Below are 19651 nucleotides of genomic sequence, written 5' to 3'. Positions count from 1 at the left end.
TATAAAGATCAAAATATGTCATTAAATGTGTAATTACCAAGGCTTTTAAAAATAAAAGCTTGCATTTTACAGAAGACTGAAAACAGTGCCTGTGTCTGGCAGCATTACTTTGGGACTCGTTTAAAATCTTCAGTTCTGTAGGCTGTACTAAATCAGTGCTCATTTTTTTCCGAAGCTTTCCCAATGCCTTAAAGAAAATGGATGCATGAGTCTCAAAAACAAATGAGGTTGACAAAACAAATTACTTTTCACTCCCGATTTTACTGCACAGCACGGGCTATGATTTATTATCATTGGTACATTGAAAGCTTATGCATCTTCTGTGCTACTGTTTTTAAATGACAATGTTTCCTGCAAGAACATGCCTAAAGTATATGGTCTTCTACAGTATTACAAGCAGCTGAAATAAGATTAAAAGAAAACACCCTCATAAATGTTTCCCATGATAAATGTGCATTGTAGATTTCCCAATGCAGGGCTTACTGTGGGGCTTCCATTCCCACTTTAGTAGTGGTGTTCAGCATCAAGATTCTTTCCTTTTTAAGGTGTTTGGTAACATCAGAAATCATTGGATTGGATGGGATGGGATTTCAAATACGAGGGTAAAATACCGCACAATGCAGGAATTCCAATTTCTATTAGAATTATTGGATTGAGTGCCGCTCCAGTAAAAACAAGTTAATTAAATTAATTTCCTATTAATACTTTAATAACCTTTTCTGTGCATTGATGGTATTTTGAAACTTCTATGAAGGTACAGTACAATGCTATAAAGCAGCTCTCTCTGCCAAGATGCTCTGTACTTATTGGACCCCATCAGAAATAATGAGCCCTGTGACATTCATTCACCTGTCTCACAGTTTGTAGTAAAAAAGGATGTCTTAGCTTGTATTAAACAGAATTGAAAAGAGGCAGTCAAGGAAAGAAAGCTGCACTGCTTTATCTTTCGTAAAAAAAGGCAGTTTAAAAAATTTCAGAACATGCAACAACCAACATCTTTCACTCTCCGTGCTGTCTATTTCTTAAATAAATGATGTGATGGGCCTTTTAATTCCCATTTTACTAGAAATACCCCAAAGATTATACATTAATGTAATAACTGTTTTTAGCTTCCAAATATAGCTAAGCAAAAATCAATGGATATAAGTGGGATTGATTATATAAATAGAGCTGATTTTGATCTACTGTTTCAACTGAAACAAACTCGTTTTTAAACAAGTCAACCAATTTTTTAAACAAAATAAAAACATAGGGTGAGTGAACTGAATGTGGAAAACTGGAAGCTTAGCTAACCTTTTGATCAACAGTAATTAACAGTGTGCTTGCAGTTCAATACGTATTTTAACACTCGTTACATTCAAAATGCATGTTGAGATGTAACACATCAGATTAAAATGAATATCAGAACGACTAAATGATATATTCCTGGGACATGTGGCTTGATTTTTAGTTGTCATTTTGAATTTGCATGATCTAAACACTGCTGTGTTAAAGTGAAATACAATATGCAAAGCTAAACAAAAGAATTGGCAATGCCTTCTAAAGCTGTCAATAGCATGAAAATCCACCTTGACCTGCGAGAACAGCACTGATTTGACATGACAAGGAATATAAATTGTTATGGAGGGATGTGTAACCATCCATCAATATTTACAGCCCTTAAAGCCATTCGCATTACGACATGTCCCAAGCAACGTGTCTATGTAATGAGAGAACAAAAACCATGAATACTTCAACTGAAATGTCTTTGTTACATTTGAATTTCATTCTATAACAAATACAAACTAAATTAATTTGACTTAAAACGGATGCGTACAAACATCAATCAGTGTAAAACTAAATCAGTGCTTCCTACTACAGCATACAAATATTTATTTTATTTGTTACAACTTTTTTTCTGATGTAGCTACACATCCAGTACTATCAAGACTTTTGATGTTTTTTTTTTTTTATCAATTTTTTAAGTAACCATTCTGCTCTAATAATCTGTTCATTCAGAGGCAATATATGCCCCATCTCTAGTCATTCTGCATGTATCTGTTCCAGTGCTTTTTAGCAGGGAATGTAAAATGAATTATTGATTGTCAGCTACGTGGAAGATCATTTGCACCAGTATATTTTCTGCCTGACATATAAAAGACATGCATTAAGTTTCTTTTTTTTTTTTGCATTTTTGCTTTTCTATTCCTGACGGAGAAAAGGTCTGCAACAGCCCTAAGCCATGTTCTGGTTACCTAGGGAGACCACCCCTATTTCAATTACTGTAGTGTCAGATTTTCATTAAAGTTTGAGAAGAGCTTTGCACTTTGATAGAGTATTGGTTTTAGAACCTGTTTTGAAAAGCTTTTCTGATGCTTAATTTTTCATTTTATTGATTTAACAGGCAATATGTTTCTACTGTTTGTGAAATAAAAATGTCATCCCACGATAATAGGGCTTAGTGTTTAAAATGTGTACATGTTTGTTTAATGTGAACATGTGATCTTGGTTGGAACTCGGTTAAAAGACTGACAACCAAGGCTTTGAAATACGTATTATTGAATATTTTTAGCATCAGTAACATTAACGCTGGTTACTTATTATTGGAGTTTGAGTTTGCAAGTACTGTATTATTTGGAACATTTTAAATCACTGATTCCTGCAACAAACCTAATGTTGTGTTTAAACAAGCAACATGTTTAAGGGTTACAAAAACAGTTTTAGTCTTAACCTTATTTCTCTTTTTTTAATCTATGCCACTATTTTGTCAGTTTTTTAGTTTTAATAAACTAAACTTGCTTTCAGATTGTTATGTCCATATCTATAAAACCCTGCTTGCTTCACCTAGCCTGATTAGCACCCATCCGGGATTATCTAGTGCTACTTTAGTTCCAGATCAGAGCTAATGTGCGTCAGTGAAACCAGCCACTTGCAATACTTAATGAAATTTCTTTGACAAACATATCAACAATATTTATTTTATTGAAAAGTTAGAGATTGTTATCATTTCATAAAATTAAAAAGTCCTTAAAGCACATTTATTATAAAATACTTGAGTTTCTCATTTTCTAAGCTTAACCCAGTAATTTAAAATAACTTGTGTTCCAATAAAACATACTTAGGGGAGGGGTGAGGGAGGATATATAGCTCTCATGCTCATCAGGCCTCAACGCCATCAGATAACATCTAAAAACCACAATGACTGATTCTCATGCATCTGTCATATTTAAAGAACACATGCATCTAGCTTCTTGCAGCCTGCCAGCCCACCACCTATTTCTGAAGTATGGATGGTAATGCAGGTCAGGCCAGTCATCTTCATTAGGTAAACAGGAACATATCTCTGCTTGTTCGCCGATTCTCATATGAAGGTTAATGCTTGTTTTACATAATAATGGGCAGTTTCTGCTGTTGCTTTTCAAACTGCAACAGATGTGGCTATGCAGGTTTTTCACATTTGTGCTTTCTCACTGGTTTTGAAAATGCATAATGAAAATACCCATCTGTTTTAATATAGTGCTTGTCCATTAAAAATAATGAACATATAATGCACTGGAAATAAATGGTAAATTAAATAAGATTTAAAAAAAAAAGGCTAATGATGTTTTTGCTTTACTACCATACAAAAAAACAAAGCTAAATGAAAGCCAAAAAAAACCCAGAACACCTCCTGAAAGGCAAATCAAATTGAAATTGGAAGGATTATACTGTAGCTAATGAAATCATTTCATAATTCTAACCTGTCATCCATTGCTTTTGTAAGAGTTTTTTTTTTTTTTTTTTTTTTTAACTTACTAGATCTAGGTTAACGTATGTTAGATATCAAAGCACAAGTTGCAACAATAACATTCTATACATGTAGATAAAATCACTCCCAGTTATTACGGAACCTGTACTTTATTTGAAAAAAAAAGCAGTATTTAAGGGAACTGCAGCAGATTCAAAGTAACACTGTCTATCTGTTCTCATTTTTCTAAGAAGGTTATGCTGTTACACATTGTACTGGTTGTCTGAAAACAATGCAAATCCAGTACTTGGCATTAGCTATGTTGATGGCATTAAGGGGGTCTCTATGTCTCTCCAGAGTCAATTTTGCTTTGTAAATCATTCCCCTAACAGAGTTACTGTATGTTTTAGTAATGGTGGCAGAGCCTAATATGGGCTGCTAAATTGCTTTTTGGTTTCTGTAAATAGAGATGCTGGTTTGTAATGTATTATGCAAAAATATTCTATATTCGTGTTCAAGTTTGAATACATATATAGTGCATTTAAAATGTATCTGTTTGGTTGCTGACATGTGACAAAAAAGTTGTCTTCACTATGTTTGAGCTATCGGGACCAAATGTTTATCTTTCAGTTTTCTACATTGATGTATTCTGTACATTTCAGCAGAATGTGTAGTTTGTTTTCACAGGAAAGTCAGTTTAGATTTAGTGAGAAATTCACAGTTCAAATAAGAGGGCAGTTTAGATAAGGGGTCCTGCTCTGCTAGATTTAGTATCGTTTAGCTTTTGCCATCTGGAAAAAAAAAAAGTTCCAACCTTACTCTGCAACAAAAACTAATTAATACAGACCCAGGACTCTTTGGTTTAACATTTGGCTGTTTTGATGCTGCTTTCCCTTAAGTAAAAAGATGCTGTAATTCCACAGAATTAGACGTGACTGTAAAAGCTCTGTGCTTTATTTTGGCTTCCCTTACAAATAGATAAACCACCCTGACTGTGACATGACATCTTTTCAAGTTTCATATATTCAAAATAAACATACACAGCTCATTGGATAGCCGTTTGCCATCTGGCATTAGAAATCTGTTATTGTATACCCGTGGTACAGCGCTAAACATTTTAAAGGGTGCCCCTTGTGTTTATCTAGCCCTGGCATAGGACATTTACCGAAAGCAAAAACACCAGAAAAAATCAGAACAGAAAATGTATGCTTAATTTTCTAATTCAAATGAATACTTCAGTGTTTTAGATGCAACATTTTCCTCTTGGAAAAAAAATAAAAGTTGCATTGTTATTAGGTAGGCATGGTGATCCAGTGGTTAAAAGAAAGGGGCTTGTTACCAGGAGGTTCCCAGTTCAGTACCCAGATTGCAAATTGTTTGCTTGTATTTTACATAGATGAATTGTTTCTGCTGTTTTCTAGTACATACAATAATCTCATAATGAGTTGTAATTCAACCTTACTCCAATGGCCGATCTGTATCGGACCATGTGGTCTACAGCAAAGGTACCAGTATGCAGTAGTTTATCTGCAGCATTTGCATGTTAAAGTAAACAAAAATAAAAAAAAGTTTCAATAAAAGTATAATAAAAGAGGTACCCCGAGTAATTCTCAGGTTACCACGGCTAATATATATATATTATATATATATATATATATATATATATATATGATATATATATATATATAATTATATTGCAACGAGAGCCTAATAAATAGAAGTGTAATTTATGTAATATACTGGAATCAAAAAGACCAAAGTGCACACAATACTGTTAACCTTGTCTATTCTGTTACTGTCTTACCTCTGGGGAAAAAAAGAGAGCATTATAATGCATGTGCCAGTCCAAGGATTTATGACAATTGAAGCCACCAGTGAAAGTATTTAATAAGTCGTACTTTTTTGACACAAAAGAAAATGTCTTGACTGACTGTTCTTACCAAATGATTACTGTGACAGTAGGAATCATAAATATTTCTCGGAGGGACCTAATGTGTTGAACATGAAGATCCGATCCTGGGTCTGAGTGGATAATGAATTGGTGTCAAACCACGGATCAGTTTTCTGTGAAGTAGGGTTATTCCCTTACAGCATTACTTGAAATTAATTGTTCACTTGTTAGCGCCAACTTTTTCTTCTTCCATCTACAAACACAGCCTTGTAATTTCCTGTAAAGACTGCAGTGTTCAATCCGGCAGCATTGTCTTGCTAAGAACTGCCTGAGCCGATTTGCTTTTCTCTCTAGGACTCATGTTTATGTGGTTTGAAGTCTGTCCAGACAGGGTAGACTCATCTCTACACTGCCAAAGCAGAGGACTCAGACTGAAACCTCTGGAAAGTGGGAATTCAGAGATTAACGACCTCCTGAATGAATGGGTTTGTTTTTATGCAAGAATGTGTGAAAGCATTGACCTGATTGCATGTCTGAAGTGATAATGATAATCACGTTGAGTATAAACACAGATTGCTATTCTTTCTGTCTGCGGAGTCTCTTGATATTCAACAGATCAAGATATGTAATTTAGATAAAAATCTACCAGGGCCCCCAAGCAAAAAAATGTGCTATAAGGGAGATTTTCTTTCTTTCTTTCTTTCTTTCTTTCTTTTTCTTTCTTTCTTTCTTTCTTTCCTTCTTCATTCTCTCCCCATAGCCTCTCCTGACCACCATACATTCATCAACAGCCCGTTTCTTCCAGTGTATCCATTTAAACAAACAAATTAAATCAAAACCCACAGAATTATGTACCAAAAACTAAATGCAATTTGTCCCAAGGAATTGCTCAGCCAATTGAAAATATCTCTCTCCTTCTCTCTCTCTCTCTCTCTCTCTCTCTCTTTCTCTCTCTCTCTCTCTTGCTCTCTCTCAATTATTGCATTGTTTAATCCTACAGTATGGCTTCTTCAAAAGATATGTTTTACAATTGATAAATCACAAGTATTTGCATTGCCAGCATGTATTGTGGTGAGACAGTCTGATTGCAGACTAATCGACAAATTGACCAACACCTTCCAGTCTGTATGAAGCACATAGCTAACAAACAGTATAGTATGCAAGTTTAAAACTCAGCACTAAATATCTTAGTCACCTAAGCTTAAGATTTAAGTATTGTAACTAAATATACGTTTACTGCTTCAATGGAGTAGGTTAGGACACTTGATTTTTAAGGCAGACACCAGGTACAATCATATATATATATATTTTAAATATCAATTTAAATATCAATTAAACAGTACCTATAATTCTAATGTTGGTTTACTTATACTGTAATTGGCTTTATTACCAACATATCAAACATTTCTCTTTCTGAAAATTAAAACTATCGCACCCCTGGTAGAAAATGTGTTTTTTATTTTAAATGATTGCAATCCTTATATTGTTGATAAATGACTTGACAAGGTAAAAGGGGCAATGGAGACAGACTTCAGTAGCCCTGTCTTCACAACAACACTTAAATTGCTCATTGGATTAAGCTGTTGTCAATATAACCACATGACTCTAAAACAGGGTATCGGTAGTTGGAACTTGCTACCAATTGCTGTATAAGACAAGTACCTGGTGAATTACCAAATCTGAACATAAAAACGAAGGCACTAGCACTGAAACAAGAACAAACACATGAAACAGAACCCCATTCCATTATTAACATCGTTAAAAGGTGTTTCATTACCTCATGATGTCATCTGTGAAATCATCTTGGGACTGCTTTTAGATTCCAGCCCATATTAGTATGCTAAGATATATTCTGTACTAATGTAGGCAATCTATACTAGTAATATACAGGTGTATATGTTTGTATATAAGTTGTTCTTTAAAAGTATACTGCTTCCTTTTTAACTTGATTCTTGAGCTATTGAAGATTTTAAGATTTGTACCCTCCTGTTGCTGCAGTTAGAAAAAAGAGCAAACCTATCTTGGCTATTTAAGAGGCAAGCAGGTTTCTTTTGGTGAGGAAGGAGCTAAACTGTTTTTGAGGGAATTCAAGCAGAAAAAAACAAAAACAGGTTAAAGTTCCTGATTTCTGAATGAAATCTGCAGACACAGAGGGATTTTATTATAGTGTGTAAAGATGAACAGAACTGTGGGCCTTTTTAAGTATATATTGCATGACTACTTAGGCAGTGTATGATCTGTGGACTGCCACAGTTTCAACGCAAAAGTTGAGCAATATTACTATAATTCACTTGTGTTGATATTGCCCCTTTATATGCTTTGCATTTCACTTAATCAAAGTAGAGTATGGTAAAGTATGCCAAAACTATATCTAAGACAAATCCTGTTAACCAATAAAAACAAAGTATTATAAGGTATTGTAAAAATCATTACAGATTACAGAAAAACACATTTTAAAATAAATAAATAAATAAATAAATAAATAAATAAATAAGTTAGCAGTGATTGCTTACCTATACATGCCTGAGTCTGGTCATCTGATTCCACCTGTATTCCAGTGTGTGTGTGTGGCTAGTCAGCCCTGCAGCCTGTTTTAAAGCCAGTTAGCAGCAGCCATCATTCTTTCCAGTAACCACAGCATGTTCTGCCACTCTTAACTCTCACAGGTGTACAAAAAGAAAGCCGCAGCTAAGCTGGGAGACATGGGACACAGACTACTGGAGCAGGAGGAGGGCTTTGCTGGGAAGACAGACTCCTACCAGAGAGAAATCAAGCACCTCCAGAGGCTGTTGCGAGACAAGCAGGAATTGCTCGACGAAGTGCTGCAGCAGAAAAGGTAAAGCCAGTCACAGCCCAAATAAACCAATTAGAGACAAGAAGAGACTGATGGAAGGGAGGGGCTGTTGCTCTCCAGCAGACTCCCTTCTGCTGCTGCTGTTGCTTTGCTGGTGCAGTTCATTGTTGATATTAAAAGTGTCAGCAAACAATATTCAGGCCCTATGTTTCAGTTTTATCTTGTTTTGTTTTAATATATTTAGGAAGGTTTATTTTTTCATGTGAAAATACTGTATCAGCTGTATCAAAATATGATCCTTATAGTGAAAATCTGGGAAGCATGTCATCAAAATAGATATATTCCTAATTTAATTTTCTGATTAAACTAAAAGAAAATAAAAACAATAACTGTTAAGAATGTGCAATTGGCTTACAGAAGAGGTTAAAAATGAGAATGTACACCATGCCTGGAAGATGTTCCAGGACTGTTCTTTTGCTAGAAGGAAATAAAGAGATGAAAAAAAAAGAATAATAATAATAATAATAATAATAATAATAATAATAATAATAATAATAATTCAGTGTTGGGTACAGGAGATTTGTCTATGATACTGACTTAACAGATTTGTGTTTCTGTGTAACAGCCTGCTCAGGTCAGCTCTATTGTCAATGTGAATGGAACCAGAAGGATTGGAGTATTCAAGCATTCATTTAATGAATCATGTTTTGCAAAAAAAAAGTATAAAAAAATAGACTGGAACTCAAACAGTGTGTCGTCTGCAGTCACGAAATACAGCACAATTCTTGCTGCATTTGGTGAATGCAGGGCCATTAAACAGAATTAACTTTGTTCATTACGACACAATTAATGACAAGCAGAAAATGTCAACTTAATTGACACTTTTCACCAAATATATAGATTGTGTATGTGTTGCATGTGTCTGACTGCAAAAGTGCAAAACACTGATATTACATTAACAAATGAGAAACAACTTCTTGTTAGTTTTTATAATAAAATATGTATACCTTTTTAGATGTTTCAAAGCATGTTAAACCTGTTTCAAGATTTATGGTATAACTTGATATTTGTTGTACAGTACATATTTATATTATATTTTGTTATATGTTATAGTTGATGAAAAGTGCCCTGTGCTTGTCTTGATTATGGAAAGGTGTGGCACTGAATCGAGGTGAGCCAGTAATGAATCTTGGAAACAGACTTTAGAATTTAGAATCAAGAAGCACAGGTCAGCCTAAAGATATGGGGCCGCATTATCCCCTGCAGGCAGTAGAATCCCAGGTGACGGGGATATAGTGGAGGCAGTCTTCTGCACGTATGTACTGTATGTTACACTATATTTTTCATGGATCTGAAATGTTCTTGCAATTATAATGAAACTAGGTAATTAAAATTAGCATAAGATATTGGGAGTATTAGATTCTGGGGATACATGAGTGTGTCCTGTACATCTGTATGTCGCACATTTTTGCATTCATCTAGAAAACCACTTATGATGAACTATTGCAAGTATCACATTGAGAAGACATATGGAGGTGTCTCAATTTCTGTTCGCATGTTGCACTTATGTATTTACATGTATCTGGAGGACAAACAAATTATTCCACTTACTAATAACCTTACCTTGTACTCCTTTGCTTACCTAATAAAATCTAGTTCTTCTATGGCACTGATCCAATTTGTCATTAAACTATCCATTGCCATTATCTATTCTATACTGTAAATACTGTTCATATACCTGATGGTTATCAGCTTTTCCATCATACTGATAGTAGCTCTAATTTTGAGTGACGGGATGAATGGGCCTATTATTATTATTATTATACAGTTACAGTTGTATACAACAAATATTACAGTACAATTAAGTGTTCTACTGTTACCATTGTTTGCACTCTCTTCAAAGGACCTGTGGTGATTTTTCCAGATCTTTATCCTTAGTGGGAGGGGGCTGTTTTCCGGTAGGGTGAAGATTACTCTCTCAGGGATCGAAAAACAAGACTTCTGTTCATGTTGGGAGTCGCTCAAGGGGGCTTAAACCTTCCTGAGGCAGATACCAAAATAAAGAAGCACCGAGTCAGTTTCTGCTCAGTACAATGGTGAAGGCCTAAAAACAATGTTGTGTAATACCACTAGCAAAACAACTCTGTATTTTAAATTATCTGCTCAAACATGCAAACATTGTACTGGTTCAAACAGAATGGAAATAGGGTCCAAATCTATTTTATTTACATGAGTACTGTTGTCACTGTGGTGATTGGCATAGTTGTCAAGGTAATGCAGTACGACTGTATTCAGTATGTTATAAAAATTTAAAAAAATGGAAGCCCAGCAAGAAATGTTTTTAGAGTTGACCAGACTTATGCTTTGTGAACAATTTTTACAGAAACATTTCGCTTACTGCCAAGTTGGTAGCTTCCACGTGGTTTTGACAGCTGTTAAACATCAATATGTATTCAGAGTCACTGTGTGTGTAACCTATTTTCAAGGGGTGCCAATAAATGTAATATCTATGCCTTTTTTCTGTTTTCAGTATGAAAAAAATTAAGAAACATATTCCTTGTATATGCTGTTTTTCATTAAAGAAATGCTTTATACCCCCTTTGTATAATATTTTATATCTGTTTATTCTCACACAATGTCTGTTCTTAATTTACATATACAGTAAACAGTAATGCTGGGAGTGGGCACAGTATTTCAGGAGAGAGTAAACATATACAATTCAATATTAGTTAAATAATAAAGTTAAATATTCCTGTCCAGCAAACTCTGGGAAACAAGAGAAAAACAATTAGAGAAAGAATGTTGTTATGCACCTCTAACAACTTCTAAAAACTTCTAGTCTAAAGGTTATGGAAGAAAATTCATGTCTGTTTATTGCTTTTCCAGTTTTCAGAAAAACAGAATATAATAAAATTAATTCATCTGTACACACATCTATAAAAACACCAATGCATCAAATACGAAAAAAAACATAAATCACAATTGACTGTATTTTATTAAAAGATAATTTAGCAAAGCCAAATTTACTGAACCTTTATTCCAGTGCATTGTATTTAAATATGTTTATTGCATTTTCATAAATATATAACAATAGCAATCAATGACAGATGAAAAAGAAGCTTATCTCAAGGGAAACAAAAAAGAGAAGGAAGAAAAGATAAGAGAAGAACAGAGAGACAGAGTCCCGCTTTTCAATAACAGTAGATTGCAAGATTGTGGGATTGAAGTCAACCTGAGTTGGTCAACATACAGCAGAAATGGTTGCCATATTGAAGAATTTTTCCCTGTATCAGAAAACATAGAAGATCCCTAACCCAGTGTACATGAGAGGCCGGGGGGGGGGGGGGGGGGGGGGGGGGGGGGGGGGGGGGGGGGGGGGGGGGGGGGGGGGGGGGGGGGGGGGGGGGCACTTGCTTCAAGACCATCAAAATCAGGCATCTTGCCAACAAGGTGGCAAAGACCAGGATGTCAGATTTTAACTTTAAGAAAGTATCACTGGGCACAACACCAAAGAGAGCTGTAAGTGGCAAAGATTGATGGGTACTTTAAAAAGTTGACAAGCATGGAGCTAGCCTGTGACCGGTCCAATACATATGTATGAGTGAGGCAGGTTCTTGTTTGCACCAGTCACAGATCAGGTGCGTTTCTGGATAGATTTTATCCAGTCCTGACCATATAGAATTGTATCAACCCAAGCTGGGCTCAAATTAACAAGGAGTGTATTCTACTGGGAATGGAGTCCCACACTTCATTTGGAAACTCAAGGAATATATCCTGCTCCCATGCAGTTTTTATTGATGATAGGGACGGGCAATGCAAAGACCGAATAATGCCGTAAATTTGATACAATGTCTCTACAGCCATGATTGAAATTAAGTAAAGGATCAATATGGGATTCAGGAGGGAGCTAGGGAAAAGCAGCAGTCTTATTTCATGCAAAGTCACAAATTTGAATGTAACGAAAGAAATGACTTTGCTTCATTTGAACAACTCTTTCAGACTTTAGATTTTTCATTTGTTTTAACCTTCATTTTCCTAGGTAAGGACATTGAGATTAAAATCTCTTTTACAAGTGCGACCTAGCCAAGGCAGCAGCAACACAACAAAACACGGTGCAAAAACACAGATACAAATCATAATACAATCAGTGAAACAATCGACAATCAAATAGTAACAAACAGTAACAAGTCTACTCAACTACTTAAAACATGCACAACTCTCAAGTAGATAATCGTGCAGTTTACTCTTAAATTGTACTAAAGATATTCGGGACTGCAACTTTAATTTAGATTGTAAATCATTCCAAGACCAATAAGCAAAATAGGCCTCTGTATGCACTTTAGGAACCGTAAAATAAAAAAAAGAAATGTACACGATCTATTACTGTAGAAAAGCGGCTATAAAGTATTCATTTATATATGGAGGTAATTTACAAAGAATAGCCTTATATAACAGAATATACCAGTGCTTCAACCATACATAACACACAATTAGGAGAACTTGAATTCGTAATATATCACAAGGCTGCATGATATATAGGATCCAGTTTGCTTAATGTTAAGGGTGATGCAGACCTATAGACTGTGTCCCCATAACACCGTGTAACAATTTTTTTTTTTTGTTCCTGGGTAGTAAGTGTTATTTCCCAATTGCTTATGCCTCAAAAGTATAGAAAATGGCTATTATTCCCCACAAACTTTGCTTTTGTGACCAGGACAGTGATATTTCAAAATATCACTATTTCCAATGGGAAAACGGGCAAATGTGTGTCTTTTCGTTCACGTAAAATCAGAAAAAAACAACATATGAATCCAAATTAACATGTATTTATGCTAAAGTAATACAAAAATGACTACAAAAGATTTAGAAGTGAGTAGTTTAGGACTACACTACCCAGGAACAAAATTTGTGTTACATAGTGTAATCAATTTGTGGTTTAATATGCTATCAATTAGCACTTTTTTTTTTTTTTTAACCACAGAAAAACAAGATCAGAGTCTATAAAAGAAGTCTATCATGAATTTCATTTTTTTTGGCAAGATTATCAATATGGACCTTTAAATTGAGATTACTATCCAACCAGATACCCAGATACTTATAGTTATAAACTATCTCAATAACTTTGTTATCTAAAGTTACTAAAGCTAATTCTTTAGAAAATACCATATCTTTTGTTTCACCAGAATTTAAAAGAAGCTTTGGATTAATTAAGGCTTGTTGAAAGGAATCAAAATCAGCTTGCAAATTATTGATTGCCAAGGAAGGAAAGGGATTACATGAGTATAAAATAGTATCATCTGCATCTACAGCAAAGGTACCTTCAATATACAGGTCTTTGAGACAGCGGACCTCATTTCGATACCAGATGTTAAAGGCCATCAGAAAGGGTGAAAATAAGTGATCGGCTTTGGTTGGCGCAGACATTGAAAATGATGGCAGGCTAAAGGGCCTACAAAATTGAGTCCAGGTTTGAACACAGTGTGTAACTCTTGGGTTAGAGTTGCACTGAGACAGGGGAAGAGAGGAACACAATAGGGCAGACACAGATGATGCTTTGCAAAAGGCTTCTTCTAAATATAACCATGTGGATGTTCAAGCTGAAATTGTGTCTTTGGCTCTCAGCTGTCCTGGTGGAAGACACTGACACATTCCATTAATTACCTTCCTTTAGTACTGTATGTGCCATTATTAAAATCTGAGTGAGCTTTCAGGTTGCTGCGTGTTAATACCTTGAACACGTTAAACAGGGTTTACTTTGTAAATGAGGGGCCCCATCTCTACAGTCCTAACACTATTAAATGAAAAAATAAATTACACCTACTTACAGTGACGATTATTCATTGATTCATCAAACATATTAAACACTAAATAGTGCTGATTTTAGTCATACTAAAAATAAATAAATAAATAAATTCAATGGCAAACATTTTCGACTCTTTTTCAGACTTTCAGATTTGTCTTGTTAATGTAACCGGACTAATTTATCCTCTGAGATTAAGGGGCATTGTATAGCCCAAATGAGATACTTGTTATGATTTCATATCGTGTTTCATTTATTTAATGAAAGCACACTAGACATTATCTTAAACATATATCTAGAGAAACGCCTATCCAAACTTGTAGTCTATTTTTTTGTCTCATGTTTTCCAATGTTTTTGTTTTATGTCGCGCTCCACAGGAAGGGGTGTATGTCCACCTCCTCCTGGGTCAGTAGTTGAGTGGAGCGAGCTGTGTGCTGAGATAGCGCAGGTGTTGACAATGTAATAAGTAATTATGAGCCACTTGTGCACCGCTATAGAAGGTTGTGCTTCATTACAGCTGGTTGAGCCTGCAGCATGCATTGAAAGGGAAAATGCCCTTTGTCAGTTCCTATACAAAATGCAGACCACCATAAACTAAGGGCCATTTTTGGGAAGAGCCTGTTCCAAAGACTGCTTTGAAAAATAATATACCAGTTCAGTATATCACTGCAATTCAGTAAAAGTGATTGTTTTTGCCATGGCACACACACACACACCTTTAGTGAGGTTATTCTTCAGCATAAGAGTGTTAGAATATATGGATGTATTAAGATCAGATGTGGCAGAATACATGGGCTTCAACAGAGTCAAAGTCGAAGTCTGTTGTGCCCAATTTAATCGACAGCAAACAAAAACTGGTGGGCTAGCGAGAGAAAATAAATGGTTTTCCAAGGCTTGGTTTTTGCACCATTAAAACAGTGGCCTTTCTTATTTTCCATTTCCTGTCATTGACATTCTTAAGCTATCCTACTGCTATAATTAATGTGTCCTTTTCTTTCAAAGCTTCCTACAAGACAGTTAGCCCATGGGTCATCCTGTGTTTGATCGTTTTCCAGGTAGTAAAGAAAGTAATAGGCTTTTACTTGCTGTGATGCATGCACTGTACAACTATCTCTATTCCAGTTGGCATGAATCCTAGGGTATTAGCACTGTTTAGTTTAGGGAGCGCTCAAGAATGCCACAGATAGTTATTGTCAGCCTTTCACCTGATCTTAAGTTTTGCATGAACTATTCATGATAATTTCCTATTTGCTTATTGAATGTCAGTCAAAACTAGGTTTTGCATCTGGAAAACTGATGAGTAGTTGTCAGCAGAAAAAAACAGGAAAGCAAGACAATACAATATATGATGGTTCTAAGTGAGTAACACAAACATGTATCATTGAGCACAAAGTCATGTCTTTTTTTCCAGATCAGTTATTTTTATGTTACCCAATGTTAGTGATTGTGTTTTTTGTTTGTTTGTTTTTTTGTCTGTTCTACTCAACAATTAAAACTGAGCCTTGTTATGCTCAAACTTCGGTGGTTACACTGAAGATACGAATTGCCCATTTGAAGCATGTGAAACTCTTTTCAGTTGGCTAGTGTTTATGATGACTAGAGCTGGCAATTTAAACATGGGAAAAAAATGTGCTCTGTAAAAAGCATATTAAAGAAAAGTACATTCATAGTAAAAGAGTGGGAAACTGCTGAGGTACTGTGCAAATATACCACGGTAAACCTTTTATGAGGGTTACTATATGAATGCCCCTTGAGATTACTGACACTGCAGGTGATAGTTATGACATAATTAAGGACCTGCTCTTTGACAACTTTTAAACTTAAACTTTTTTAAACTGCAGAACATGCCTCCAGTTGGTGGTGAGAGCCTGGGTGTCTCCAAGTCATAGCAATTATCCTGGGTGTTAACGTTCAAAAGAAATAAGATGCTGGAAGAATTGCTCATGGGATGACATTTCTGCATTTGTGACTTGATATCCTTTCCTTCGAGTCCGACTGAGGATTGAAATAAATCTCTTTGTTGCCGTCACTGGAGATGCTAGTTGCCATGCTATGGTTGAATGAAGATCATTTATATAGTGCAGGTGTATGTACTGTGTGTGTGCTTTTGTGTGTGTACAGCATATATTCTGAACTCAAGACTCAAAAATAGACTGTAATTAAGTCTCTTATTAAAGCGTTAAGGTTTTGCAACCTTTTCCTCATGTTTGTCACCTCACAGAACAAGCTGTATCACTTGGAGCACCTGTATTGTTTTGCTGTCATTAACAAATTAGCCTTTAAACTCATTCCTGCATACGACAACAACATGCTAGTTCCCTAAGGTCACTAATTGCTTTTCACCCACATGTCTGACTGAGAGATGAAAAGGACATTTTAGTGTAGCGGGCTATTTAAAAATAAATAAATAAATATGCCTTGGAGCAGTAATTAGAGCTTTGCTACAGAGCGGCGGTATGGACACTTGTGTACGTGTGGTTCGCTTTCAGCAACATACCTAGCCAAATTTGTTTTCAGAATTGTGCCGTCATGTAAAAACAAAAGTCAAATTAATGTATTACTCTGTTAGCTGTATGTAAATAGAGGTGACATCTGGAAGGCATCAGACATTCATCGTTTATTGAATCACAAACAATTGTAGTTTATGTCGAAAATTACCATTGCTGTGCTTTGTCATTAATTGTAGGTGAGGATTGTTTTATCTCTCTGTTGAGACGGTCTACTCGGTTCAGAATTTGATAAAATAGTCAAGTTGTAAATCACAGCCCTCCTAGTATTTTTCCTACCATTGCAGGTGTTTTCTACAATGGTGACTGCCATGGTTGGTATTATTTTCAATGTTGTATACATGTGCATGTTATTAATATCAGTGAAGTTTCTATATTATAACCATGTAAGAGATGGCAGTTTTATTTTTATTATTAAAATATATTGTTAAAGTTAGAAACAATCATTTTATAGTTTTAATATTTTCTCCAAAAGCCACCCAGCAATCAAATTCTGAGTTGAAGATGGCCTGTTTTCCAGAGATTTATGAATGAATGGCAAAATCAAAACTGACAAATTATACCAGATTTATATCAGACTGAGAAAATGTTGTAAGCATACTGAAAACTACTAAACCACAGTAGATTAGTCACCTTTTCAGGTTAGGAATGACCATTTTATTTCTTCATTTTGCCAGTACAAAAAATACATAAATAAATAAATGGTTAGTAGAGACATACAACAGGAGTTAAGCTGTAAAGTATCCATCAGGATATACAAATTGTTCAATTGTTTATCATATTAGTTAGATCAATTCATCTCAATGAGGGTGCATTCCAAAACAACAAGCATTATTTAAAAAGTACTGTTTATATATGAATCAATCAAGTGCCATCTTGGTACTGTGATACAGTACAGTAGCTTGCATAGACTGAAGTACCATTGAAATAAGTGTGCAGTCTTTGTCAGGGGCAAGACAGCAATGGTGGCTTTCAAAGCTCAAACCAAGTCTGGAAATCCTGTATTCAAATGGCTCTAATCTCTTATATTAAAAACTTTTTAAAAATTATTTTGTTTTATACATTAAATTATTGACCACTATGTTAACTCATGTCTTACCGTTCTATAAATATTGAAATAAGACAACCTGCTAAAACCAGGATAGCAACCTTGTATATTTATTGATTTGAATGTGTTTTGGAGTGCACAACACAGTATACAAACTCTGTGACTTTAAATTAATTACCTTAAGGCTTAAGCGATCAGTGTGATATAAATTGTTGTTTGGGATTTGGGAGTACTTCAGCAACAGGTTAATCAGGCATACCCTGTAGAAATCTTAGCAGAATCTGGAAAAAAAAAAAAAAAAGAAATCCTAATGCATACCATCGATTTATCCTATAGTGATGCTTATTTCAAAGTAGATCAAACCACTTACAGGAAAGTAATGTACTATCTTATCTACCCCAAAGGTTGTAAGCATTTGTATCAGTACCAGTAGTGTTTGTAGCAAGGGGAAATGGAAAAAACTGACTAACGTGAACCCCCTTAAATCTGGGCAAAATAATAGCTGTTCAATACATTTCAGCTATTCAAGACAAGCTGTTGCCTATCAAAAGCATCCTTCATTTAATTGTCATAGATATTCTGGAAGCAAATGTACACTCTCAATCATGGGATCAATTCACAAAGCTTTTCAATGAATATCATACAGTTTGATATTCAAGAAACTGCTTTAGGCTGCATTGTTAAGAGTAGGTAACTTCAAATGTCAATTGAATTGTTTTTGAATATTTCCATTACTCTTTCATGGTGTTTGGAATCAAAGTGGCCTTGGGTTCTTTTGTTCAAATAATGAGTTCCGGTATTATCATTTTTCTCTTAAGATGCCTTTTTTTTTGGCTTTCAACTTGCTTTGAGCTTGTCTGGAGAATCATAAGTACTGAATACCATAAAATAAAACATTCAAAAAGATATTCAAACTGCTTTTGAAGCTGCTTGCTGCTTGCTCTTCAAAAAGAAAGTTATTCTGTAGTTTCCTGCTGAAGCTTGGTTGAAATATTTTAAAAGGGTTGATATAATCACTGCAGTTTAAAGAAGACATTGTTATTATGAACCTGAGCCTGTACCACCACTGGGGTAGAGGTTGATGTACAAGAGACCTTCTCGTATTCCTCAGTTAACGTCTCCAGGAAACTGTGCCGCTCAAAATGACAAGCTTTTATTTAGAAGATCTTTTGTTACCTTTACGCTCTGCAATTAATATATTTTTCAATTCCTATTTCATTGCAATTCTGGTCTCTAAATGTTGCTTCAAGGACAGGGTATTTATTATTTTCATATTAATTTTTAATTTCCATGGAAGACATTCATCCAAGCTAAAAGAAATTTAAACCTTGAGTGTGGGTGTCAAACAGGTGCTTTTCATTTTCTTCATAATTCAACTATAAAGATACAGTATCATTTTATTCCAATTAGTTCTACATGAGCTTATTATGAATATTATACTAAAATGGACTGGAATTGAGATGTATAGTGGGAAAAATTGTCACAGAGAAGGATATAGTGTCCTTCAAAGGATTGTATGGCATTAAGCCAAAGACTAATCCATATATGTTTTATGAAACATCTGGAAACATTATTTGGTCTCCAGATATTGGTGTGGAACTCTCAGAGGAGGTGTTTTTTGAGTATTTCTGCAGATGTATACCACTTGGGACCTCAGTACATAAGATACATAATTAATTAATCGTGCACATACACTGATTGATAGATTAGACATCAATATTAAAACAACACTAGATGTAATGTGTTACAAGCTTATTTATTACAACTAAAGAGTGCCGCTTTTGTGTTCAAAATGCTAATAACATGAACTTATCCTATTTTATCTTTTGTGTGTTTGAACTACATTGAACATAGCAGAAGTTATGTCTTCATTTGGTTTCTTTTCAAGTATAGGACAGTCCGGT

At 35.0% G+C, this 19651-nt stretch overlaps 1 protein-coding gene across 1 annotated transcript in view; it reads left to right on the top strand.

The window, feature by feature from the left end:
• LOC121296172 (centrosomal protein of 89 kDa-like) overlaps window positions 1-19651 on the top strand; it is a 105926-nt gene that overhangs the window by 75290 nt on the left and 10985 nt on the right. The window contains exon 12 of the mRNA XM_041221444.1: window positions 8264-8433. Coding sequence (XP_041077378.1) covers window positions 8264-8433 — 170 coding nt within the window. The remainder of the gene's footprint in view (window positions 1-8263; window positions 8434-19651) is intronic.

The sequence above is a fragment of the Polyodon spathula genome, chromosome 21 (genome assembly GCF_017654505.1).
Source record: "Polyodon spathula isolate WHYD16114869_AA chromosome 21, ASM1765450v1, whole genome shotgun sequence".
NCBI lineage: Eukaryota > Metazoa > Chordata > Actinopteri > Acipenseriformes > Polyodontidae > Polyodon > Polyodon spathula.
The sequence above is the reverse complement of the archived record's forward strand: the minus strand, read 5'-3'. Positions and strand labels throughout refer to the sequence as shown.